This window comes from Acromyrmex echinatior, chromosome 1 (assembly GCF_024713525.1).
Source record: "Acromyrmex echinatior isolate Ae372 chromosome 1, ASM2471352v2, whole genome shotgun sequence".
Lineage (NCBI taxonomy): Eukaryota > Metazoa > Arthropoda > Insecta > Hymenoptera > Formicidae > Acromyrmex > Acromyrmex echinatior.
In genome coordinates, this window is record NC_141852.1 from 9,709,240 (window position 1) to 9,736,082 (window position 26,843).

At 34.0% G+C, this 26,843-nt stretch overlaps 2 protein-coding genes and 1 pseudogene across 6 annotated transcripts in view; 1 reads left to right on the forward strand and 2 right to left on the reverse strand.

Annotated features, from left to right (window-relative positions):
- The window catches only part of trol (terribly reduced optic lobes), a 197,604-nt gene extending 191,382 nt beyond the window's left edge, over window positions 1–6,222 (reverse strand). For 3 of the 4 annotated variants that reach the window (XM_087409399.1, XM_087409394.1, XM_087409392.1), the window contains exons 1-2: window positions 5,813–5,963; window positions 3,472–4,803 (exon numbers count right to left, since the gene is read on the reverse strand). In XM_087409399.1, coding sequence (XP_087265525.1) covers window positions 3,472–3,549 — 78 coding nt within the window. In that variant the 5' untranslated portion in view covers window positions 3,550–4,803; window positions 5,813–5,963. Of the gene's footprint in view, window positions 1–3,471; window positions 4,804–5,812 lie in introns of all 4 variants that reach the window. The other variant, XM_087409407.1, reaches the window with a different exon arrangement.
- A 3,535-nt stretch (window positions 6,223–9,757) lies between these two features.
- Window positions 9,758–25,349, reverse strand: LOC105145977 (Uncharacterized protein YJR142W). The gene is made up of 7 exons (XM_011055911.2): window positions 25,017–25,349; window positions 20,183–20,313; window positions 15,322–17,558; window positions 14,543–14,640; window positions 14,264–14,468; window positions 13,561–14,040; window positions 9,758–13,471 (listed from the first exon to the last, which is right to left on the reverse strand). The coding sequence occupies exons 3-7, from the start codon at window positions 15,395–15,397 to the stop codon at window positions 13,347–13,349; spliced, it is 984 nt and encodes a 327-aa protein (XP_011054213.1). The 5' UTR covers window positions 15,398–17,558; window positions 20,183–20,313; window positions 25,017–25,349; the 3' UTR covers window positions 9,758–13,346.
- LOC147910947 (putative rRNA-processing protein EBP2 homolog) lies at window positions 17,606–18,728 on the forward strand (annotated as a pseudogene). Its single transcript, XR_015546178.1, has 3 exons — window positions 17,606–17,656; window positions 17,735–17,839; window positions 17,930–18,728. The product of XR_015546178.1 is annotated as a putative rRNA-processing protein EBP2 homolog (transcript).
- Window positions 25,350–26,843: the final 1,494 nt, after the last annotated feature.

The following is a 26,843-nucleotide window of genomic DNA, read 5'->3' on the forward strand; positions in this document are numbered from 1 at the left end:
TTTTTGATTAGTAATGATTCCTTTTAATTATTTGTAACATTAATTATACACTTTCATTTTTAGTAAAACTCTTCATAATAATATTAAATATTTTGTACAGAAATAATAGATAACATTTCCATATCCATATTTTGAAGTCATCCAAAATTTATTTAATTTATAGAGTGTATTTTAGAATAATCAATCTTGTTATTACAATCCACTTTTGATCTAAAACCTAAGAAATTATATGGATTAGTGAAAAAGAGAAACAGATGATCATCTGAGTGCTTGTAAAAAAATATTAAATATTAGATTGTTCATAATATTTATTATAAAATCATATAGAGATTTTATATATATATATATATATATATATATATATATATATAAAGATTTTGCTTTCTACAAAATCTATTGAATTGTTTTAATTATTTTTCACACTATTAAATTTATAGTGTCAAATTTAACCTAATTAAGTTGCCAACTGCTCCTATTCAATATATCTAGATATTTTATACTAAAATAATGGATAAAATTGACAGTATATGATATCAATTGACATTATATGTTAAATTGACACTATAATGTCAAATTTATCCTTGTTTTAATATAGAATAACGAAGAAGAATATTATATACAAGAGCAGTAACGATTTAAATTATGTTAAAGACATTATAAATTTAACAATGCAGGAATAAATAGAATAGCTCTAATAAATTACACACACACACATATGTGTGTGTGTGTGTGTGTGTGTGTGTGTGTGTGTGTGTGTGTGTGTACGTATACATACATCTATATAAAATCTTTTTTATTGGAAAATCATATTTTCCATTAAATTTCAGATACCTTCTTTCTACAGAAATATAAGATACTCTACAAAGAATGAAAAACGAGATTTTTCAACGGAATGGAACGATAAAACAATTAATATTTAACCAGAATTTGAAGATTGAGAATTGAGTCATTGTTCATGCATTCTTATAAATGCAAGAAAAAAGAGCGCACGATCGAGAATTACGAAGAAGCTGATGAAGAAGGATTCTCATATCAGGCCACCGGCGAAGTGTCGTTTCGGCGGAAATCCGTGCTTCGCGGAATGATATTTCGCTGGATTGGCGGGTTCCAGAAACGATCGGAGTTCGCCGCGACACGAGTTCGACTTGTGCTCGTATCCGCTTCTACGGAGTTCGAGGTGTGATCGGAATATAATCGATTCGCGCGAATTATCTCGGAGCGTCTCGTTGCTGGATTGTCAAACAAGTCCGGCGGCGTTGTGCATAACAATTCAATCCGTATTTTCCGAGCCCACGGCACCTTTGACGGTTCAACGGCATATTTCCGCGATCCACTGGTCCTCTTTTCCCGTACCTGTTGATCATTGTTAAATTGAAGGATTTCTTTGCGCGACGCAGCGAGTCGGCGCGTCTTTCAGTTCACGCAAGAGAAACAGAATAAGAGTATCAAACATCCAGAATTATGGAATTTATTTACAATTCGATGAAGAAGGAGATCGAATCTATTCTCACATTTGAAATGCTATTCCACATATCCGATTTATGCAATAGAAAAATTTTGTTTCACTGTATAATGTTTGCAATCTTTATACATAATAGATAGTTACTCCTGCATTCTGAAAAATATCTGTGAGATGAGAATTTAACACCATGGATGTATCTACATACATAATTCTCACCGTGTTGATGTTATGTTGTTGAATATTAACACCAAAGACAATAAGATTTAACAACAGGTATTTTAAATCCATACCTGATGATGTTGATATAAACACTAGAGATTTAAAATCCGCATTATGAAAGTGTTAATATTAACACCAACATGATGAAAATATAAACACCGCATAATTAAATTTACACCGATTTTTTATTTAAAAAATGTGTAATTCATAATATGTTGTAATGTATGTTATAATTCAATAAATACAGAAAGTATGGACGATCGTTACTCTAAAAATCAGAAAGTTCAGATAACGTCTCATGAAGATTAAGCAACGGAGGTCTGAATTTTAGAATATTAAAATCATAATAGTTGTATCAATACAGCTGGTAGCTAAACGAACTCAGCTGATAGCGTTGATGCAAGCAATACGTGTGAATAATTAATCAATTTTTCTCAGCCGTCGTTTTACTTCGATTGGCTTTAATGTCAGCTTCTCAATCGTCAAAAGCGCGAGTGAAGCACAGCACAGCTGAAGCACAGTGAAATGCTGCCTTGTTCAGGTCGTATGCCAAACATTCCATTACGCAAGCGTATCAGAGTTATGATATACAATCCAAAAAGGAAAATACCTTCGGTACCTTTAAAAAGAGGTGAAAGATCATTTATAACCGCACTCCATACGTACGAATCCATCGCGACGATTTACGAGAGCGATAAGCGTGACTTCACCGCGAGGTATGCGGCGATCTTTATCAGCAAACGTAAGTGAGACACATAACAGGTATAATCGCGGTGATTGAACCACACGGACTATCTAATCGCGGTGTGTCGCACAGGGAGTTTCCGAAATGCTTCAGCTGATAAATTTCGCGAATATCGCTGGATCATAGCAGAACCTGGTATCATATTTCTTAAATTTTAATCTCAATATTGCAAGTAATTTTAAGAATAAATACTTTATACATGGAAGTTTGCAATGTTACTGATATATTGCCAAAATGTCGCAATGTTACTGCGTTGCTGGAATGATCTATATTTTATGGATCCCTACATATTTAAAAACACGATGAAGCGAAATATTAGCGATGCTATAGTTTCCTTTCAACAGCGCCGTTTGAGAGATCAGTGATAACCCAAACAACACCTAGTCTAGAAAACCGCTTTATAACGTCTTTTAAATAGAATCGTATTCATAGTCGTGATTCAACCTGAGATCCGATTAGAGTTAGGTTTATAAATCAGCCTTTTATTTAAAAATGCTTCTTAAATCACAATTTAATAAATCCTAGCTCGCTGAAATGAGGGTCAATCGTGGATCGATCTACAATTATAAATACAGACGTATATTCCAAGAGAAACGTCTTTATGACGTCTTTTAGGTCGGTATTTATAGTTCGTACTTATTTCAAGATCATCTTAAGTAATGTACTAAGCGGCTAATACGGCTCTGTGATTAGTTTATAATCATCTTAAAACTGTTAGGGTCTTATAAATATAAGACCTAACTATGAATATCGGCCTTGGACGCGCTTTTCGTCTGGGAAGCTACGTTCGTAGAATTATTTGCCGTCGATTAAACAGACGCGAAATGTCAATTAAAATATCTCATATCTTTAGTCATCGTTCAGTACAAATGTACACGTGCAATTTTTCGAAAGAAAGCCCACCTAACTGAATATTGGAGCAATATAATACGCTTCTAAATGCGATTTCAGAGCACCATCCGCCCCGAGGTGAAATTCCACGAGACTACCGGTAATTTCAACGGATTGAGGATCAAGAGATCCAGGCTTATACTAAAAAACTTACCTCTAATGCTGTCACCAGGCCATCCGCCGCGATCAGCAACAGGAGCAATGCACTCTTTAGCAACACACGGTTCTTCATCTCGCCGCTGGTCGTCTGTCGCGACCGGCAAGGAATCACTTCTCGACCTCTTCGCCCTCTTCCTGACTGACCTTCTTTCTCTCTCTCTCTCTTCCTACCTCGCCGTATTCGTCCCTCTTTCTTTCTCTCTCTCTCTCTCGCTCGCTCTTTCTCTTGATCGGCACTGCGGGACACCTCAGCGACGTTGGTACATGGCGAGACGGGCGAAGGAAGAACAATTCCTCCAAGGACACGCAGAAGGAATTTGCCCTCTTATCCTGCGGATGATGTTCGTCGAGAGCCTTCTTCTCGGCGGTCCTCGCGGGATTCTCTCGCGCGAACGTCCGCGAGCGCGCGGGCGGACGAGATGGACGGAAGTACCGACGGTAGGACCAACCGGGACCGGAAATCGCGAGCGCACGATGAAAGGGATTTTCTACCTTTTCTCTCTTTCTTCCTTTCTTTCTCTCTCTCTTTCTCTCTGTTCGTTCTCTTTCCTAGAAACACGTCGGCGAGGAGGCCGCGACCACGCCGTGGCCCAACAACACCGTACCGGCGTTCGGTAGCGTCTGAGAGGCCGAGCGCACCGACAAGATAAAACTTTTTCAAAAGCCCCCGTGGTTTTCCCTCTCCTCACACGCCGCGGGTCCGGCTCTTTCTCTCTCACCACTCGCTCTCCTCGTCCCGCGTTCGCGGCCCGACTTCCTCTTTCTCCACGTTGGATTCTCTCTCCACCAGGAGGAGAGTTCGTCTTTCCCCCTCTTCCTATTCGCTCCCTCTATCACCGTCACTCATTCTCTCTCTCTTCCTCTCTTTGTATTTCGCCGACGCGATCTCGCGGTCTCTCCCACCGCGCGCCGCGGATCGGCACGTTCTCTCCCTCCTCCGGATTCTTTGATCCGCCGTCTCGCTCTATCAGATTCCTCTCCCGCGTCGATTATCTCTCTCCCTCTCTCCCTTTCTCTCCCTCTTCTGATCCCCACTGCCGCACACGCGGTGGTCGTGCTGTCTCCCTTGGTCCAACGTCCTCCGGAATTCTCTTCTCGTTTCCACCGTGGTCAAAGTTGTTCCTTGCCGCTGTAGCCGTCGTCGGGCAGCGGGGAGACCGTTTAGGAGACGGTCGACTCGTGGGTGAAGATCACGTCTCTACGCTTTTCACGCCCGCACTCTTCACGATACAGGGATGCTCGCGATACCGTCGAGGTATTGTCGATCTATCATCGATAACGAATACTTTTTTTTCGTATCGTTATTTTGTTTTTAGTTGAACTGCATCTAAATGTAATCGCAAAGGAATTCGTCAGGAAATCGCGGTTTAATCGTACAACTGTTTATCGCGTAGTTTTTGAACAAAGTTAATAGTTTTTAAAATAGCAGAATTCTAAAATGTGATATATAAGTAAGCGCAATTTTTGATAGAGAGAGTTATTATATCGTTTAATAATACGACTCTTTATACGTGCAGCTTAAATGTAACTCGATTGCATTTTATATCTGAATTATGTCAGTACATCGGATTCAGCCATAACCACGAAAAACTTGAAATTTTAAACGTATTCGGTTATTAAAAAATGTATATAAGAAATGCTTGATATACTCCGATCGATATTCTATAATTGTATTATTAATATGGAATACTTCTGACACTGTTTGCAAAACTTGCTTTTAATTTAAAAAATTGAACATTTAAGTTATCTAATTTAATTAATAGTTATCTAACTTAGTACAATCATATATAAAATCAAATATAAAATGTTCGAGGTTGTATATTATAAAGTTATTTAATATTAAAAATTGGAGCATTTCAAGCCATACCAGATTTCTGGAATATAGCGGTAATGATACCTTAATCTCTTTGCTAATTTTCAGTGAATTTTAAAATTTACTGTTGTAATTAAATTGCCAAACACGTTTAATTTTCTAAATTTAATTACTACAGAAGTGAAAAAAAAGAATGCTTTGTTAACTCAATTTCTGAACAGATTGTTTCAAAATTCCGTATAAGAAATCTTATTATACATATTATGTTATTGATTTTATGAATGATTTTATAGCAAATCCTGTATAAAACATGTGAATATTATGTCAAGTGACACGTACATAATATAAAATTACATATGTTTTGCAATGTAACCAGATGCGAGATAAGCTTTCTATCATCAGGCCCGTGTTTTAATTATGTGAATATCACTGAAAAAAATTGACGTTCTGTCATAAATTCGTAGCTTAGAAATGTTCTTTTCTTTGTCGCATTTATTGTCTTAGAAGTGCTCAGACAACGAACCTGAAAGAGATGCATTTTTTTTAAACGGGTCAAGCATCATCAAGCAATCGTTTCATCGTCGTTATTCGCACTCCGTTCCATTCTGCGTTGCACTCGTTTTGCGGCTATCCAATAAACGAGATCCATCTGTTAACATATACGCAAAATCTCATGGTATTCTCGATATAGATTGTAGGCCGAATACGCGCGCAGTGCCTCCTCGCAAATCGATGATGCTTGACGATCGATGCCATGATTATCATGAAATGGTTACACAAGGATACAAAAATAAATAGACTATTCTTATACATTTTGATGCTCTAAGATTAAATCCAATATCCAAATTGCTCCATTTTATCACGTCACAACTTTTTATTAATAAGAAATAGATCTATTTTCCAGTATTTTTAGTTATTTATAGTCTAGCTATTTTTAGATGTATACATGCTGAAATAAAGAAGAAAATAAGTTCAACGATAATATGTTGTAGGTTAAAGAATATTGAAAATCGAGATATTTTCATCGATAAAAAACATTGTGACGTAACGAAGCAATTTAAATATCAAATTCGGTTTCAGTCAAAATATATAAAAATATCTAATGGCCTAATCTTCTTAAAAAAAATTTGTATGCTAATATTATTTTAACAAATACTGCGATATATCATTCACAACGAAAATAAACAAAAGAAAATTGAGGTTCAATCAAAGTTTAAAGTTAATCATAAAAGAAATATTTTAAAATATAGCGTATATGTGTACTTAAAGATTCAAGAAAATATAAAAAATTCAAAGATAAAAAATTGTAGAATTTTAAAGTTTACAACTTGATTGTGTACCATGGTTGTAAATTACAGTACAATAAAAGTTTAATGTTGTGGAATGCAATTTCATACAGTACTTATAACTATATTTTATTACTAAAACTTTCATGTATTATGGAAGAATATGTATATACTTTCATATTATTATAAAACTTCCTATATTCTTATAATTTTATGATTGTATTATCTTTTTTTGTATTATCTCGTTTTCCATTATTATTTGATAATATGGTTCACCATTTATTATTCTCTGTAATCCTAATGATAATCCAGTAGGAGACGTAAATTAATGTTAATAATTATAAGTTATTACATTATAATTAATAATTATATGCTTTACATAAAATATTTTCTGTTTGTGATTATGTAAAAAAAAATATCTTGGTACTGTTAAATTGCACTGTTAAATTGCATTAAAATTAAAGGAATGTTGACCGCGATCGAACAACAAATCTTCGAACTCTTGCTGACAAGGATTAATCTTGCCGATCGTGAGATTAAGCTACACGGACAGCATATGAATCGTGTAAACAGGCACGTGGAAGAGAATCGCGAAAGGGTGCGACATGAACACAGAGGCTATCATCGTAAGGTTATCGATATAATACCAAAATAAATCTCAAGAGAAACGCAACAAACCCCGTTAACCCGTTGATTTATGATGCGACAGCCGTATGGTTCACGATCGCACGTGCCTTTCACAAAATATCGAACACGAGCGTCCCTTTTTTCACAATCCATGATTTTGTTTCCCGCTCATTTATCGAATATGACATAATCGAAAATTACTATCGTAAGTTTTCATATAACGAAGTATGACGGGAATATTATGATAGTAGCGATAACAAACATATGCGTAGCCTTTAAAGTAATGTATATTTGTCATTATGTATAATTGATTGTTTAAATGCAACCTTTGTTCAGCGACATATCAAACTATTTTCTCGTAAATATATTTTTTGTTAAAAAGTGACATTATTTCTTCTTTTCAAAAATTTTTCGAAATATAATTCTTCATAATTTCTTAAATTTTTATCCTAATTTTCTTGAAAATTGAGATTCTATTAAATTTCAACCAAAAAAAAAACAAGATTTTATTATTCGTTCATATTTCTGAAGAATAGTTCATCAAAATATTTTAATTATCTATTTTACTGAATCTACATTTTAGACGATTTTAATTTGTAACAAAATTTTTTTTATGTGTTTATCTTATGTGCTTCAAAATAAAATATTTAAAAAGTCAGATCAACATTGACACATATCTATATAAACAAATTATATACACAAATCAAAATTACATGAAATTATAAAGAACGTCTAATCTTAGCATCTAATAGAAATTATATATAGATTATTTATAAGTTATTCACAAAATATCGATATTGGTATAACAATTGGTATAAAAATTATTACGAGCAAATATCACGTACACTAAAAAAATGATGTTATGTTAATAGCATTATTTTAATTAAAAATAACTTTGTCAATTCAAACACACACACACACACACACACACATTCTACGTAGCACAAGAGCGTGCAAAGCGCTTTGGGACCGCGTTTTTGTGACTGTATCTCCCAAAACTGCTGTCAGTTTCATTACATGTGAATAACGGCAGATTTCAAGTTACACTGATCAAAAAATGATTATGCGCATAAAAAGCATTTATTCTGCGCTGATTGAATGCGCGTTTACATCACTTTCTGAACGCTTTGCAGGCACTGTGTTACATGAAAAATGCTGTAAACGTGCTATAAAACTGGATTTATTCTGCATTGTATACGCTTATAATGCGCTTTTCATGGATTTTGAAAGCGCTTTTAAAGCGCTAAAAACTGTTAGAATTATGCACTTGTAAGTGCTTTTTTAGCGCTTTATAATCACTGCTGTGTGGAACAAACACACATAAATAATATTATTATATATTAATAAAACAAATACGCCATGCTCTTGTTCTGATAAAATTTTATTTGTTTCATTAATACTATTATTAAATTAACAAAATATTTTCAATTAAAATAATGCTGTTATATATAACATCATTTTTCTCTCTTCAGTGTGTATATATATATATATATATATATATATATATATATATATATATATATTTCAATGCAATTAAAACATTAAGATTAATTTAAATAAAATATTTAAATGGAAAGAAAAAAAACTGTCAATTGAAAAACAATTAAAATATTTTATGGAAAATTTTCGTATTTTTAAGCAATGAAAAAGAGATTATAGAGTCGAACAAAATCCATGTAGAAATTATTTAAATGATTTGAATCAAAGAAATAAAAATGAAGTGAATTATTTAATTAAGTATTTATAAATGAATCCGTGATATCAGTACACAAATAGTAGATAGAAATAAATAGTAGATAGAAATTGAGTTTACGGCAAGAAGCGAATAAGCGTATCAATTGAAATTGTTTTGATGCTTGAATTATGTCATTGGCTCAAGGAAACTATGGGATCAATTTGGTTATTCGTCGAATGAGAGATCGGGAGTGTTAAAGATGCCGGCGCCGTCAGATGCTCGTTTATTTTTATTGAACGCGAAAATGTTAGCGAACACATATGTATTCATAGCTAAATCTTTAAATAGAAACAATTTATAACTACGATAGTTTCATTTACATTGTTCTCCAGAATGAATATCAACCGCTCAACTTTCTAGTCATTGATTCATTTGCGTTTTCCACATGCTTTAATATGTTTAAGAGTCTGAGTTTAATGATAATTCCAATTGATGCAATTAAATACATAAATAATTAAATTGGATGAGATTTGAAAATATCACGTATGTACATATTTGGTCTCATATTAAAATTCAAGCAATATGATCGAAAAGAGTGCGCGATGTTTAGAATATCACGTTTATCATAATATTCAATTACAAATGTTATTTTATTATCACAAACGTGTTGTCGATACATGTGGTTACGTTATACTATCGTCAGTTAAACATAGTGAATAGCAAAATACATATCGCGACGTACCCACATCTTCGCTTACGGACAGAAATAATCTTGATAAAGAAAAAATAACTACGACCGGATTTTGCACGTTAGAATAATGAAATTAATGTAGCAACAATAAGCAATAAGAATCACAATGTAATAAAAAACCAGTCCAAATATTTCTCATTGTTTATGTAAGTACAATCATCTGATTTCTAGAACTACACACTTCTTACATTTTTAGCTACATCTTCGATGCAATCGATATTATCAAGATTTTTACTAAACAGATTGAGCATAGCAATCCGCAACTTTATACAACTTTTGCAAAATACGGGAGCATAGAATAACAACATATACAGTCAGAGTTGATTAAAACCTCATATGGAGTTTGCAATAATCTCCCGAAAATGTGAGAAGTAAATTACATTTTACTTCAAATATAACAAATCTTTTTTGTATTCTAAAAAATATTTGTTCGTATCAGGATAATAATTTCATTAGTAATAAATATGCACGATTATCCTTTCTAAGAATATTAAATATATATTCCTAAGAATATTAAAACATATAATGAATATGTCAAAGCTTCTTTAATTCAAGATAACATCTCAAAGGAAATAATTTATTATGTTTTATTATCCTTTTCTCTTCAAATGGCCATGGAAATAATTATTTTAAAAATAAATATTAAAATATATATTTAGGAAAACGTTAATATAAATTATTGATCTCCTTAAATTGTTTTATTTTTTTGAATTAAAAATAATTTTATTAAATTTAAAATCGAATATTAAATCTGTCACATAAATGTTTATATTACTTCGGAAGATTTTTTAGACTCTGCACTTTTTTTAACTCATGTCATTAATCGGTCGTGCCTATTGCGAAGAAGCTTCGTATTTTATACGATGATTCAAACGACGGCATTTAATCGGGTCGCGAGCCGTGTTGCGTGCTCATTAATTTAAATCACATTAAATGCGAAAAAATAGGCGACTTGCAAATTTTTTGGATGCTCTTTCTTACAATCGATACATACTTAGGCTGCAACGAAGAGTAAAAGCTAAGAACGCACAAGCTGATTAAGTGTTATGTGATCGCATACGACAGTCACTCATAGTTACAATAGTAGTCCATGTATGCAAAACAACATAAATCTTGCAAAATCTCTTCACATAACAATCTGTAGTTAAACCAGTTTCATTGTTAATCGGACAAACACTTCCGTCTTAAATGCACAATTCCTTATTACTGCATCGGAGTTAAATAATAGATTAGCATGTTCGGCCATGTAATGTAATACTATTTTATTCATGCAATAAACATATAACCAGTCCTATCCATCCCTATCACAAAACTGAATCATAGTAGGAAACAAAATCTCACTTAAGGTAAATGTATCACAAATATTGTGTGTGTGTGTCTGATGACCAGATTAATGTTATGAGAGAGAGAGAGAGAGAGAGAGAGAGAGAGAGAGAGAGAGAGAGAAAGAGAATGATAAAGATAAGCGTGACTAGTATATTGTTACATTATCGTCATTACAAAAGTATTAAACTTATAAAATCTACAATGCGCAGTTTGGTTAGTTCTTATAAGATTTGACTGCAAAAACATGTTAAACTAACAATTCTATAATTATCGCAATGTCAATTCATTGGCATATATGCAAGAGATATATGTATTACGAAAAATTATATTCTCGAAAAAATTCAAAGATTACACTACTTCAGTTATTCTACAGAATATTTTATCTTTTATAAAAAATTTTTAATGTCTGAAACCGATATACATTTCCCGAATAGAATTCTCAAATATTTGTAAACTTGTAATTTTTGGCATGGTACAGATGTTTTCATCATTCTTGTGCAGAAATGCGATAATTTTTATTACAAGATTAATATATATTTTACCATAACTAATATTTTTATAACAAATACATGATATTGGATTTTATACTCATATACGTAATGCGTTTTGTAATAATGAATTTAACAGGAATATTAACAGATCAATTATATGAATAAGTATATATGTATGCTCTCTTTTTATGAGGTATATATAACAATTTTTAAAAACACGATGTAAAATATATCACATGAATGGCGTTAATAACAAATAGTCAATGATGATTTTCGCAATTCATTTTCGCAATTCGTTATAAAGCGATAATAGTATTAATGCAATATACAACTCGATAAACTGTCATTGTAAAAGTAGAGATGAAAGATATAAATAAATATTATATACAGCTAAAATATATGATATACTCATATGTAATAATATTGAAACATTATCTATTTATCTTCGAATATCAATGAGAACATAATACAATGTAATTATATACTCTCTAAAATTTTTAGAGTGAATCTCAATTTAAAAGTGAAATCTCACTTTTAAAAAAAATGAAAATTGAACCATTCTTTTTTCAAGACTGGCTTAAAATTTTTATTCTTTTAGATGAGAGATTCCATTTCAAAGAATTTAGAGAGTAATATTAATCTTATTTGAAATAAAATCCATTAAAAATGTTATTTATGAAGAATAAAGATTATTATAATTATGTTTTTGTGCTTCTCACTTGTACAGTCACTGATGTATTGATATAAATAGTATTTAAAGTGATTGATGTATTGATATAAATAGTATTTAAATTTTCAAATGTGGAAGTACTTAACATATAATTAAATTCATAAAACATTAGCATACGATAAATAATATAAATGCTATCAATCCTTCTTTACAAATTACTAGTAAAGAAAGGTGCTAAATTGATCGAGATAATAAAATTCAATTGAACACAAAGTCAGCACATGATCTGTAAATTTTGTTTGATCTATTAAAAAAGTACACGATATATATTCATTTTTATAATACTGCAAATGCAATCTTAGTGTTATGCTGACTCTAGCATTGATAATTCGAAGCTGTGTTGCAAGATTTAATGTGTATATGAAGATATTAATTATAATTATTTAAAAAAACTTTTTACTTTTCAGTTCTTAAACGCAATCTTATCGATAAACTTATTATCTGGAATGCTGCGTTCATAATACTTTTGCTTCGACTTTTATAAGTTAATTTCAACATTTAATCGATACTTCCTTTTATTACAATGCATCTGTTCAGTTGACAAGCACGATATTAATATAATTTGATATATAATTTTATTGTGCTAAATAATGGCAGGTTAAGTTGAAAAATGTCTCAAACATAGCATAATAATTTGTAAAACTTATCTTGTTGTAGAAAAACGAAAGAATCATATATATGGAAGAAATTATCTTTAAAATTTTGACGAGTCACGTATAAATGTTATTGGTTAATACTTCACTTCGTCATACAAAAGATTTGTATATAAAAACTTGTAGCTTTCTTCTTTTATGAATCACACAAACTTGTATAGACAAGAGAAAAACTTGTTATAAAAGTCTCGTAAACGTGTTACTATTGATGCAGTTAATAAAGCGTATTGATTATTTTTTTTCGTTGTTAATTCAATATACGCAATTAAAATGAATGCAGAAGATATTGCCAACTCAATAGAAGTGTGTTTTATATATAAATCCATGTAGTTATAAATTATAAATTTATAATTTATGATCTTTATCAATTATAAAAAATTCTTTACGTCTTACATGTGTACAACTGTAATATGAAATTTTTCAATACTTGTCCAATGAAGAAACATAGAAAAGGAACGTCATTCATTTCATTCAATTCATAGCCATTAGCACAGTATAAATTAAAAGCCTAGCGAAACTTAAACTTTTTCTAAAACATCGATCGCTTCACCATTAGCCATTCTATTACTAGCTTTGTGTCGATGATTGTACATAGTTTGCAGAGGTACATGAAGTAACTCCACAATCTGTATAAAGTTAGGCTCTGCAACAAAAACAAATCAATAAATTAGTATTATACAGCACTTTCGATAAGTTGTATTCAACAATTTTTGAATGAATTATATGCCTTACCGTTCTCTGCTGTAATGTATCCGTGTCTAATTAAGAAGTCAAGGGCAACTGGTACAGAAGTGGTTTTGAAATGTGGGGAAAGTATCCTCTCTAAACATTCACTAACGGGGAGTAATTCGAAGGTCTCTACTTCTCCATCACTATTGTTCGGTACAAAGTCGGGCGGCAGTTCAAGATCATATACAAATTCCGTGTTGGGAAACAGACCTCTCTCACTTTCGAAGAAGAATGATACGCAGCCAGCGCTCTTAAGCTTAGCAATGAGATGATTCGGAATACCAGCTTCTTCGCCAGCTTCTTTTATCGCGGTTTCATTTATACCATAACCAACACTCAATCCACCACTCACCATACTATCCCAATATGCCGGCCATGTCTGTTTATTCGGACTACGCTTTTGTAACCATATTGACAAGCCCTTGACAGGATCCATTACATAGCCATTTATATCCACTCCATATTTCCGAATTCCAAATAGACCTATCATTTCAAAAAGCACATATATATATAAGGTACTGTAATTATGATATTTATATCTCGTTTTCTTTTAGAAATTTTGCATACAGAAAAAACTTAAACAATAAGGAATTTTCTATTGCTTAAGTTATAGCCTTATCATCTCTAATGTGATTGATAAATTCACCTGACTACTTATGATTTATTACTTAAGCTTTTTTTTATGTAGCATGGATTCTATACTTACATGTAGCCGAACGATCCATCTTAAACAATGGTAGCGTATTAAATTGTGAACGCACTTCATAGCATTCCTCTCTCCAGCCTCGTAAAGTTACAAATTTTCCACCAGACATCCATTCCCTTAATACTTCATCGACGCGTGCACTTCTTTCAGCATAATCCCGAAAGGCTGGATTTAATTGTACATATTCGGGATGTACTTGAAATACCTTGAATTAATGTTGCATTATACATGAGTTAACAAAAATAAAAATATTAATAAGAAAGAATAAAATAAACTCACTTGAGGATGATTTAATATTTCCTTCATCACATCTGGACGAACAAGTCCGATTTGCTGACCATCGACAATAAAAGCTCTGCATTCTCCTGCATGTAAACCTAAGGAATAAACGTATTCTTCCGTAATTTATAGAAATATAACTTCTGTCCTACATGTATTGTAATTTTGTCAATATATAATGCAAGAATGAATATTTATTATTAAAAAAATTGATTGTGTGTACTGTTGGAAAATTATGTTCGGAAAAGAGAATAAAGTATCAGTATAAGAAATATTTATATTTTACACAAGTTTCCAAACGTAAACTTAGCTAAGTAACTGCATTTCTCTCTAGGTATATAGGAAGTATAATCAAAGTTTCCGCAATATGTGGCGTTTTCCATAAATGAGTTTACTCAAAACAAGCATTGGGCTGATTAGGCGTTACAAAAAAAGTTTAAAATGATTTTGGAATAGTTATATTCCGCGAAATAGATCGTCCATCATCGACGACGCAAAACGCGATGACGGGGACGTGGCGGAGGCGCGCGCGGCCCGTCGATAATCGCTCCCGTGATTCGTGTTGAGATCCTCGTTTTTTTTTCCTCTCCACCCTATTATTTTCCACCGAAAGGCGAACGGCAAATACACACACGAGCGCGAGATCGATATTCTCGGCGGTCCGCGCGAACGGCAGACGCCGCTCGTTCCCGTCGATGACGCGGCCGGAAGACAAGTCGCCGGGGATAATACATAGCGGCATGAGTCGTCGCGTAACCTGACCGCCGCGTAACGCTTACCTGACAGGTAGAAGCAATTGAACTTGTTGGCGAGTTTCATTAAACGTGACATCGGCTTCTTATCGTTATCCGCCATGATGTTACGTCGTTGTCATCCGGCCAGCTGCGACGGAAATCTTGGCATCGAGCACATAACGCGTGTCAGACAGGCGCCCCAGGAGACGATGCTTTTCGCGGAGACTGTGTGGACTGTTGCGCCTTACGGATGCCGCGCGCCGCGATTGGCCGGTCTCTCGGCGGCGCGAGCTACGTCAGCCAATCGGCGCCCGTCACTCTGCCGCTGCTCTGCGCTACTCGAACACCACTACGCCGCCGCTCTCGTTCAATCGGCATATAACCGAGGACGGCCGAAGCGTAACGACGAAATGGAGGGAATGCAAGAATTTCGATTATGGAATCAAGCGGAATCAACCTCCCCTTCGTCGCGAGACTAAACTAAAACGTAATCGCTTATTATTTACTTCAATTTCTCGTCTTGACCTCTTATATCTTCTCTTTATCGGTCCTTTTATTTTCTCGAGTATGAGGGGTAGATACGAATTTATCACGGGTAATATGGCGCGCGAGCACGCATACGGGTGTGTCTCTCGAAAACGCTGCGGTCTTTTTCGCAAAGGTTTCTCGATGACTCTTGAACAGTCTTGATATCGTCAAGTATTTAGCGAAATGATTAAGAGTCGAAACGATCAATACTATTATATCGCTGGCTTTTTTTTTTGCGCAATGTGCGTAGCTACTGAATTTGAGACTCGTCAAGGTTACTGTATACAGTCGAATGCAAAAGTATGTACGCATAACTTTACGAATTTGCGCCATTGCGAGGTTTGCGTCTTTTTTTCATTTTCACCTCTTTCGGAAATATTCTACACGCAATTCTATCTTAAATAGAACAAGTCATGGTAATATCAAAATGATTGAAAAGTGACTTTTTAAGTTTTAATCATTTTGAAGCCATTTTAATATCAAGCGATTGTGTTCCGCTTAGGATGCGTTTATAAAATACAACAATGTCGTAACTGTTTTTTCAAGGAGAATAAGAAAATCAAAATAATGTCAAATTAATGTTATATTAATCGATTATTAATAGAATTTATGTCATTACTTTTATCATGTTTCGGTTAATGCGACATTTTGACTTTCTTGTTCTCCTTGGCCTCAATAAAACGTTTATTTTACAACTGATCGAAAGTTTTCAAGTGTTGTATTACATTTATATTGCTGAGCGAAATTATAACATTGTTGTTACGTTACTTTTAGTTGGTGTCCGATTAAATATCTTATACATTGATGAATTTCGATTCAACAAAAAAACTATATTTATTAGTTTATTTTTTTTTTATAATTTTACGTTTAGAGGGATATAATCTTATCTCATTTTGTCAGCGAACTTCCAATGGTTGTAAAATAAACATTTAGCCAAACGCGGCCATTTTTAATAGTATAGTTTTCTAGTTTTTTTTAGTATTATATATTGCATTAGAGAATAGAAAATTATAATTGCATCGTGCCAAGAGCATACCTACAAAAGTCTCGAGAGCATACAAGTCGAGAGTGTAAAAGTCGAAAGAGTATACATATAAAATTTATCCATTTTCTTATCTGAACGTTTCCATTTTAAATTATTCTCACTTCTATCGTAAATGGAAATTAAGACACGTAATGCAAGTTTAATTCCTGATAAACTGGTCTGCGAGAAAAACATGACGCGACTTGGACAATAGTTTCATTAACTTATTTTAACACAAATAAATGTATTAATTCCTTTGTATTGTGGAAAAAGATTAAATATCGGATATTACAAATCGTATAATCAAATTTTTTCTGCTGTGAAAAATTATTTTGTTGATTGAATTAATTAACATAATCGGGATTTTCGAGATTAAACATTATCGTTAAAACGATTGATGAACAAAAATTATTTTTTGACTGTGGAAGAAAATTCTCTTTGTATCAAATATCAACTTGGTAAAAAATGATTTTTTATCATTTGTCTGCTTTTACATTGTAATGTCTTTGACGGATAAAAATTTTATTAAAAAGAGAAAGTATTTTTTTATTTTTTACTGATTGTTGGTATTATACCTTACGAATAATTTCCAGATTGCTCCACCAGATAGAGTCGCTAGAAGTATCGTCGAAAATTTGAAATCCGTAGAGTTAGAGGGTGGAGTTAGAGGGTGGCGTGGGCGACGTTGACGACGTTGGCGTGTTGTTCTCGAATCGTTTAGGAGCACGTCCTACCGGTTAATCACAATTAAATAAAAATAATAGTAAATTATTTGCAATGTCAGAAACATCAGAATCAGACTCAGAGTACAATTCGTCCAATGAGGAGGTGAGTATCACGATTCCCTTGTGCGCTTATCACTATCATGCGCATTCTAATCTAACCTCGTTTAACTCACGTGTTCAGCTACAAGAAGCTTGAGAGTTCGCTAGAGTTCGCTTCGCGAAGGGATTAAAGTCAGGGCTCAATGTGGCGATCGAGAAAAGTGACAAGCAATCCAAGAATTACGTCGTGAGTGATTCTTTTTCAGAAATTACTACAGTACATTTTGGAGTCCTTTTATTGTAACTTAACTTAACTCTTCCTCTAAACAAATTGCAAAATCACATGAAGCAAAAATTGGATGAAATAAAGCTGAACTTGCCTGGATCGAGTTTCACTGTCATGCTCAGGATGCTGTTATAGAAGGTATTAATAGGTTAAAAATGCTTTGCACATCGATACCTAGACCGGATGATTACTTTGCTGAGATGGCCAAATCTGACGAGCACATGCAAAAAGTGCGAAAAAATCTGATGAAGAAGCGGGTAATGACGCAAAGATCGGAAAAGTTAAGACAAATGAAACAACAGAAGAAGGTTGCGAAGCAAATGCAAGGCGAGACAATTCTAAAGAAAGATGTAGAGAAAAGAAAATCGACGGAAGAGGTAAAAAAATATCGCAAGGATAAGATATCGAAAAGATCTCGATTTCTTGGATGATAAGAAGAAACCGCAATGTTGATTTCAAGCTAAAAACCACACACGTAAATCGCAAGATAAATCCAAAGGCGCAGTTCAAGATGCAAATAAAGGCTGCCAAATTTGGTTGTGGAGGAGATAAAAAGTGTTGCAGTAAGTGGAATACGAGGAGCAGTTCGGCCGATGTTTTTGAATATAGATCAGAGTAACCGAAAGAAAGCAGAAGAGGGAAAGGAAGACAAAGGCAAGATTCGTGAAGCGCAAATGAAAGCAAAGAGGAAGTCGTGAAGGATCTTTAGTCAGTAAATATTGTCATATAATCTCGTAATATTCATATGTTACATATTATGTATATGTGTTATACATATGTTATATGATTATTACATATTGCGTTTTTTGCACAAAATTATATGATAAAATAAATCACACGATGCTATTCACTTTCCTGTCTTACCTGTCATCCAGAAATTTAGCGAGACATCGAAAAACACAACCGTCGGAGTCAATTTTTTTTCGTAATTTGACCCGAACTTTTCTGCTTTAAAATTTTATTCCAAACGCTCCGACGTTCAGATTCATAAAAGTGTCGTGCAAATTTATGATATGGTTTGCTTCATTTTTGACATTAGAATGGCACGATAATTAATAAGTGATGTTAAATATTTTATTTTAATAATTATTTATTACGCATTTATTATTAATCGATTCGGTCGATGACTTTAAAATTAGAATTAAAATTTTATTGATCACGCGCATCGCGTTAGTTCCAATTGAAAACCGTGACAAAAAATTGTCTCTCTCAAATTTCGGCCTATACAATAGCGGGAAAGAGCGCGCCTCCATACAAAATTCGCGCTGCAGAATTCGACCTAACACATGTCCCGCATTAGACAATCCATTGTATGTACACGGTGCAACACGCGTAGGATGCCGATTACATCTCCCCGTGAATCGTGTGCACCGATGCACACGTATGCGAACGCGTTCTCGCGATGCTCCTCATTCCCCGTGCGAATGGTCCGCCGGCTATCGATGGTTGATTGGTGGATGAATATATAGACACCGATAACGATCCGGATGTGATGTTCCTCTTGGAGACCGGGTCTATCATTTGGACGTGCCTTGGCGAGCGTGGATTGAAAAATTTGAGGGGTGCACCGTACGTGCACATGCAGGAAGCATACCTATACTAGTAATTAAGTGATCTAAAGAGATAAAAAAAATTTATTCTATACATGGGTTTACTGTATAAATAAAAGTTTAATTCTGGAAATTAATTAATATTTAAAAGTAAAGAATATTAAAATATCACACTTTTATTCTGTCCTAGATAATGAAAGACTTTGGATTTTTAGTAAAATTTAAATAGAATCTTTGAATTAATTTTAAGATAAGACATGTTTAAGTTAACTTGTTATTTTAATTCTTGTCACATTATCAAGTTGAAGTGAAATGATATTATAAAGTAAAGCGTTATCTCAAGTGACATAATTATCAAACTTGAATATACCGAATCACTCGGTACAAACTCGCGCTTCACGTCCGTTCAGAATGTCGAAGTACGAAGTGGTCTGCAGAATACTGGATAATACGTGTGATTGGGCTCTGAATGTATACAACTTGTTATTTGACGAGTGAAAATATCACCCCCTCTCCCCTCTGGGAGATCTCTACTTCTTCATCACTACTGTTCGGTCCAAAGTTCGGGCGGCAGTTCAAGATCATATACAAATTCCATGTTGGGAAACAAACCCCTCTCACTTTCAAAGAAGAACGATACGCAGTCAGCGCTCTTAAGCTTAACAATGAGATGATTCGGAATACCAGCTTCTTCGCCAGCTTCTTTTATTTCGGTTTCATTTATACCATAACCAACATTCAATCCACCACTCACCATACTATCCCAATACGCCGGCCATGTCTATTTATTCGGACAACGCTTTTGTAACCATATTGACAAGCCCTTGACAGGATCCATTACATAGCCGTTTATATCCACTCCATATTTCCGAATTCCAAATAGACCTGTCGTTTCAAAAAGCACATATAAGGTACTGTAATTATGATATTTATTTATCTCGTTTTCTTTTAGAACCATGGCATACAAAAAAAACTTAAACAGTAAGGAATTTTCTATTGCTTATGGCCTTATCATCTCTATTGTAATTGACCAATTCACATGACTGCTTATGATTTATTACTTAAGTTGTTGAGTGCGAGATTATAACATTGTTGTTATGTTACTTTTAATTGGTGTCCGATTAAATATCTTATACATTTTGGTGAATTTCGATTCAACAAAAACTATATTTATTAGTTTATTTTTTTTTTTTATAATTTTAGGTTTAGAGAAATATAGTCTTATCTCATTTTGTCAGCGAAGGACTTCCAACAGTTCCAAAATAAACATTTTGCCAAACGCGGCCACTTTTAATAGTATAGTTTACAGTTTTTCTTAGTATTATATACGAGGGGTATCCAGAAAATAAGTTCCGTTTTTTTTTACAAATAAAGTTTTTATTGAAAAAATCTAAAATTTACATGGATAATACTTGACAACTTCTAGTCTTTTTCTACATAATTCCCGTCAATCTCAATACATTTTATATATCTGGAAACAAGCTTCGAAATCCCTTCTGCATAGAAACTTCCCGCCAGTTCTTTAGTCCAGTTAGTTACAGCTGTCTGAACTTCCTCGTCGCTTTGGAAGCGTTTTCCGGCCAAGGACTCCTTCAGTTTCGTAAAAAGATGGTAGTCCGATGGTGCTAGATCCGGGCTATACGGTGGGTGGGTCAAAACATCCCAACTAAACTGATTCAAAAGTGCAGTTGTTGAAGCAGCGACGTGCGGCCGAGCATTGTCGTGAAGAAGGGACACACCAAAGGGATTTAAAATCTTGAGCAAAAAGAAACTGAATGATGCCGCGCAAAACAACTCGAGAAGGAATCGGAATGGAGGTGGCGGGACGCGAAGTGGAGGACTCCATTTTGATAACCTCTCCTGACCGTGTTTCACGAGCTACTGACGCCGAACACCGCTCATTCTATTCGGTAGCTTCCCCTCTTCAATGCTGTGTTGCCAGCTCGCTCATACATCGACCTTACTAAACATATAATACAAACGGAACTTATTTTCTGGATACCCCTCGTATATGCTGCATTAGAATATAGAAAATTATAACTGCATCGTGCCAAGAGCATACATACAAAAGTCTCGAGAGTATACATATAAAAGTCGAAAGAGAGTATACATACAAAATTTATCTATTTTCTTATCTGAACGTTCCCATTTTAAATTATTCTCACTTGTATCGTAAATGGAAATTAAGACACGTAATGCAAGTTTAATTTCTGGTAAACTGGTGTGCGAGAAAAACACGACGCGACTTGGACAATATTTTGATTAACTTATTTTAACGCAAATAAAAGTTAATTTCTTTGTTGATGAACATGTGGAAAAAGATTAAATATCGGGTATTACAAATCGTACAATCAAATTTTTTCTGCTGCGAAAAATTATTTTGTTGATTGAATTAATTAACATAATCGGGATTTTCGAGATAAAACGTTATCGTTAAAACGATTGATGAACAAAAATTATTTTTCGAACAAGTCCGATGTACTGCCCATCGACAATAAAAGTTTTGCATTCTCCTGCAAACCTAAGAAATAAATGTATTCTTTCGTAATTTATAGAAATATAACTTCTGTCCTACATTGTAATTTTGTCAATATATTTATAATATAATGCAAGAATGAATATTTATTATTATTAAAAAAATTGATTGTGTGTGCTGTTGGAAAATTATGTTCAGAAAAGCGAATAGAGTATCAGCATAAGAAATATTTATATTTTATACAAGTTTCCAAACGTAAACTTAGCTAAGTAGCTGCATTTCTTTCAAAAATAAGTTTCCGTAATACGTGGCTATCTCCCTAAATGAGTTTACTAATAATAAGCATTGGACCGATTAGGAATATCTGTCGTTACAAAAAAAGTTTAAGGTGATTTTGGAGAAGTTATATTCCGCGGAATAGACCGTCCGACATCGACGACGCAAAACGCGATGACGGGGACGTGGCGGTGGCGCGCGCGGTCCGTCGATAATCGCTGCCGTGATTCGTGTCGAGATCCTCGTTTTTTTTTTCTTCTCCACCATTATTTTCCACCGAAAGGTGTGAATGGCAAATACACACACGAGATCGATATTCTCAGCAGTCCGCGCGAACAGCGGTCGCCGCTCGTTCCCATCGATGACGCGGCCGGGAGACGCGTTGCCGGGGATAATAAGTAGCCGCATGGGTCGTCGCGTAACGTTTATAAGACAAGTAGAAGCAATTGAACTTATTAGCGAGTTTCATTAAACGTGACATTGGCTTCTTATCGTTATACACCATGATGTTACGTCGTTGTCATCCGGCCAGCTGCGACGAAAATCCTACACATAACGTGAAAATCGAGCACATAACGCATCAGACAGGCGTCTCAGGAGCAATGATGTGAATTCCGGCCGCTTGCAGCAAGCTGCCCGGAATTCGCATCACTGCCCAGGAGATGATGCTTTCTGCGGAGATTATTGTGGATTGTTGCGCCCTACGGGTAGCGCCCGCCGCGATTGACCGGTCTCTCGGTGGCGCGAACTGCGTCAGCCAATCGGCTCCTAGGATGTGTTCATAAAATACAACAATATCGCAATTGTTTTCAAGGAGAATAAGAAAGTGAGAATAATGTCAAATCGATGTTATATCAACTGATTATTAATAGAATTTATGTCATTATTTTTGTTATGTGATTTTTGTTTCGGTGACATTATTTTGACTTTCTTGTTCTCCTTGGCCGCATTCAATAGAACGTTTATTTTATAACTGATCGAAAGTTTTCTTCGTATTGATTGAATTAATTGTATTTTTAAAACACCAAAAATATTCAAAAAGAGGGCTATTTCACTTCTACATCGCGCCAATTCCCAATAGTCTTTTTTACATTTTAACTGTCAAGAGTTATATTAGTTTATAAGAGTTATTTATAAGAGTTATATTAGTTTATTTATTGGTTTGTATTGGCAGTTATCCAGTCGACAACAAACTAGAAGTAACATCAATATGTTATAATTTCGCATTCGCAACGAAATTTATATAATACCATTACGTGTTGTATTACATTTATATTGTTGAGTGCGAAATTATAACATTATTATTATGTTACTTTTAATTAGTGTCCGATTAAATATCTTATACACTTTGATGAATTTCGATTCAACAAAAAAATATATTTATTAGTTTATTTTTTTTTTATAATTTTAGATTTAGAGGAATATAGTCTTATCTCATTTTGACAGCGAAGAAACCTTCCATCAGTTGCAAAATAAACATTTTGCCAAAAACGACGCGGTCATTTTTAATAGTATAGTTTCTAGTATTTCTTAATAGTATATGCTGCATTAGAGAGTACAAAATTATAATTGCATCGTGCCAAGAGCATACATACAAAAGTCTCGAGAGCATACATATAAAATTTATCTATTTTCTTATCTGTACGTTGCCATTTTAAATTATTCTCACTTGTATGGTAAATGGAAATTAAGACACGTAATGCAAGTTTAATTTCTGATAAACTGGTCTGCGAGAAAAACACGACGCGACTTGGACAATACTTCGATTAATTTGTTTTAATGCAAATAAAAGTATTAATTCCTTTGTTGTTGAACATGTGGAAAAAGATTAAATATCGAGTACTACAAATTTTTTCTGCTGCGAAAAATTATTATGTTGATTGAATTAATTAACATAATCGGGATTTTCGAGATAAAACGTTATCGTTAAAACGATTGATAAATAAACATTATTTTTCGAACAAGTCCGATTTGCTGCCCATCGACAATAAAAGTTTTGTATTCTCCTGCATATAAACCTAAAAAATAAATGTATTCTTTCATAATTTACAGAAATATAACTTCTGTTCTACACGTATTGTAATTTTGTTAATATATTAAGTGTAGCAAAAAGAAATCCATTATTTTTCCAATAGATGGCTTTAATAATCTGTATCTCATCTACGCGTGATACAGATTACTAAAGTCATCTATTGGAAAAGTAATGGATTTCTTTTTACTACACCTAATATAATCCAAGAATGAACATTTATTATTATTAAAAAAATTGATTGTGTGTGCTGTTGGGAAATTATGTTCGGAAAAGAGAATAGAGTATCAGAAATAATTATGTTTTATACAACGTTTCCAAATGTAAACTTAGCTAAGTAGCTACATTTCTCTTGGAAGTAAGCTAGGTATGTAGGAAGTATAATCAAAGTTTTCGCAATACGTGGCGATCTCCCTAAACGAGTTTACTCAAAACAAGCATTGGGCCGATTAGAGGTATCTGTCGTTACAAAAAAAGTTTAAGGTGATTTTGGAGTAGTTATATTCCGCGGAATAGACCGTCCGTCATCGACGACTCAAAACGCAATGACGGGGACGTGGCGGAGGCGCGCGCGGTCCGTCGATAATCGCTCCCGTGATTCATGTCGAGATCCTCGTTTTTTTTTCTTCTCCTATTATTTTCCACCGAAAGGCGAATGGCAAATACACACACAAGCGTGAGATCGTTATTCTCGGCGGTCCGAGCGAACGGCGGTCGTTCGTTTCCGTCGATGACGCTTCGCCGGGAGACGCGTCGCACGGGGATAATACACATATGTAGCGGCGTGAGCCGTCGCGTAACGCTTACCTGACAAATAGAAGCAATTGAACTTGTTGACGAATTTCATTAAACGTGACATCGACTTCTTATCGTTATACACCATGTTACGTCGTTATCATCCGGCCAGTCGTCGTTATCATGCGACGGAAATTCTGGACATAACATGAAAATCGAGCGCATAATGCGTGTCAGACAGGACTCCCAGTAGACGATGCTTCCGCGGAGACTGTTGCGTCCTACGGACGCGCGCCGCAATTGACCGAACTCTCGATGGCGCGATCTGCATCAGCTGATCGACACCCGTCACTCTGCCGCTGCTCTGCGCTACTCGGATACCTCACCACCACCGCACTCATTCAATCGGCATATATCCGAGGACGGTCGAAGCGTGACGATGAAATGGAGGGAATGCAAGAATTTCGATTACGGAATTAAGCGGAATTAACCTCCCCTTCGTCGCGAGAATAAACGTAATTACTTTGTTATTTACTTCAATTTCTTGTCTTGACCTCTTATATCTTCTCTTTATCGTCCCTTTTATTTTTTCGAATATGAAGGGTAGATACGAATTTATCATGGTAATATGGCATGCGAACGCGCATACGGATGTGTCTCTCGGAAATGCTGCGGATTCGCTTTTTCGCGAATGACTATGAATCGATGAGTCTTGAACAGTCTTGATACCATCAAGTATTTAGCGAAATGATTAAGAGTACGATCAATACTTTTATATCGCTGACTTTTTTTTGCGCAATGCACGTAGCTGTCAAATGTGAGACTCATCAAGGCTATAGACTGTATACAGTCGAATAAAATGTATGTAACGCATAACTTTACGAATTGAGTCATTGCGAGATCATTTGCGTCTTTCTTTCATTTTCATCTCTTTCGGAAATATTCTATACGCGATTCTATCTCAAATAGAACAACTCCCGGTAACGTTGAAGATATGTCAAAATGATTGAAAAGTGACTTTTTAAGTTTTAATCATTTTGAAGCCATTTTAATATCATGCGATTGTGTTACGCCTAGGATGTGTTTAAAAAATACAACAATGTCGTAACTGTTTTCAAGGAGAATAAGAAAGTCAAAATAATGTCAAATTGACGTTATATTAACCGTTTATTAATAGAATTTATGTCATTACTTTTGTTATGTTTCGGTGACATTATTTTGACTTTCTTGTTCTTCTTGGCCGCATTCAATAGAAAGTTTATTTTACAACTGATTGAAAGTTTTCTTCGTGTTGATTGAATTAATTGTATTTTTAAAATCAAAAATATTCCAAAGAGGGATATTTCTCTTCTATATCGCACCAATTCCTAATAGCCTTTTTTACATTTTAATTGTCAAGAGTTATATTAGTTATTTATAAAAGTGTTATTTATAAGAGTTATTTATTTATTGGTTTGTATCGGCAGTTATCCAGTCGACAACAAACTAGAAGTAACATCAATATGTTATAATTTCGCATTCAACTATGTAATTTATATAATACATTACGTGTTGTATTACATTTATATCGTACGAAATTATAACATTGTTCAGTTACTTTTAGTTGGTGTCCGATTAAATATCTTATACACTTTGAATTTAAATTCCGATTCAACAAAAAACTATATTTATTAGTTTATTTCTTTTTTTTTATAATTTTAGGTTAGGAAAAATATAGTACAGTTTTGTAAAACTGTTGAAAGTTTCCTTCGCTAACAAAATGAGATACGACTATATTTCTCTAAACCTAAAATAAAAAAAAGAAATATACTAATAAATATAGGTTTTTGTTGAATCGAAATTCATATAAATAAACTCAAATAAACATTTTGCCAAACGCGGATATTTTTAATAGTACAA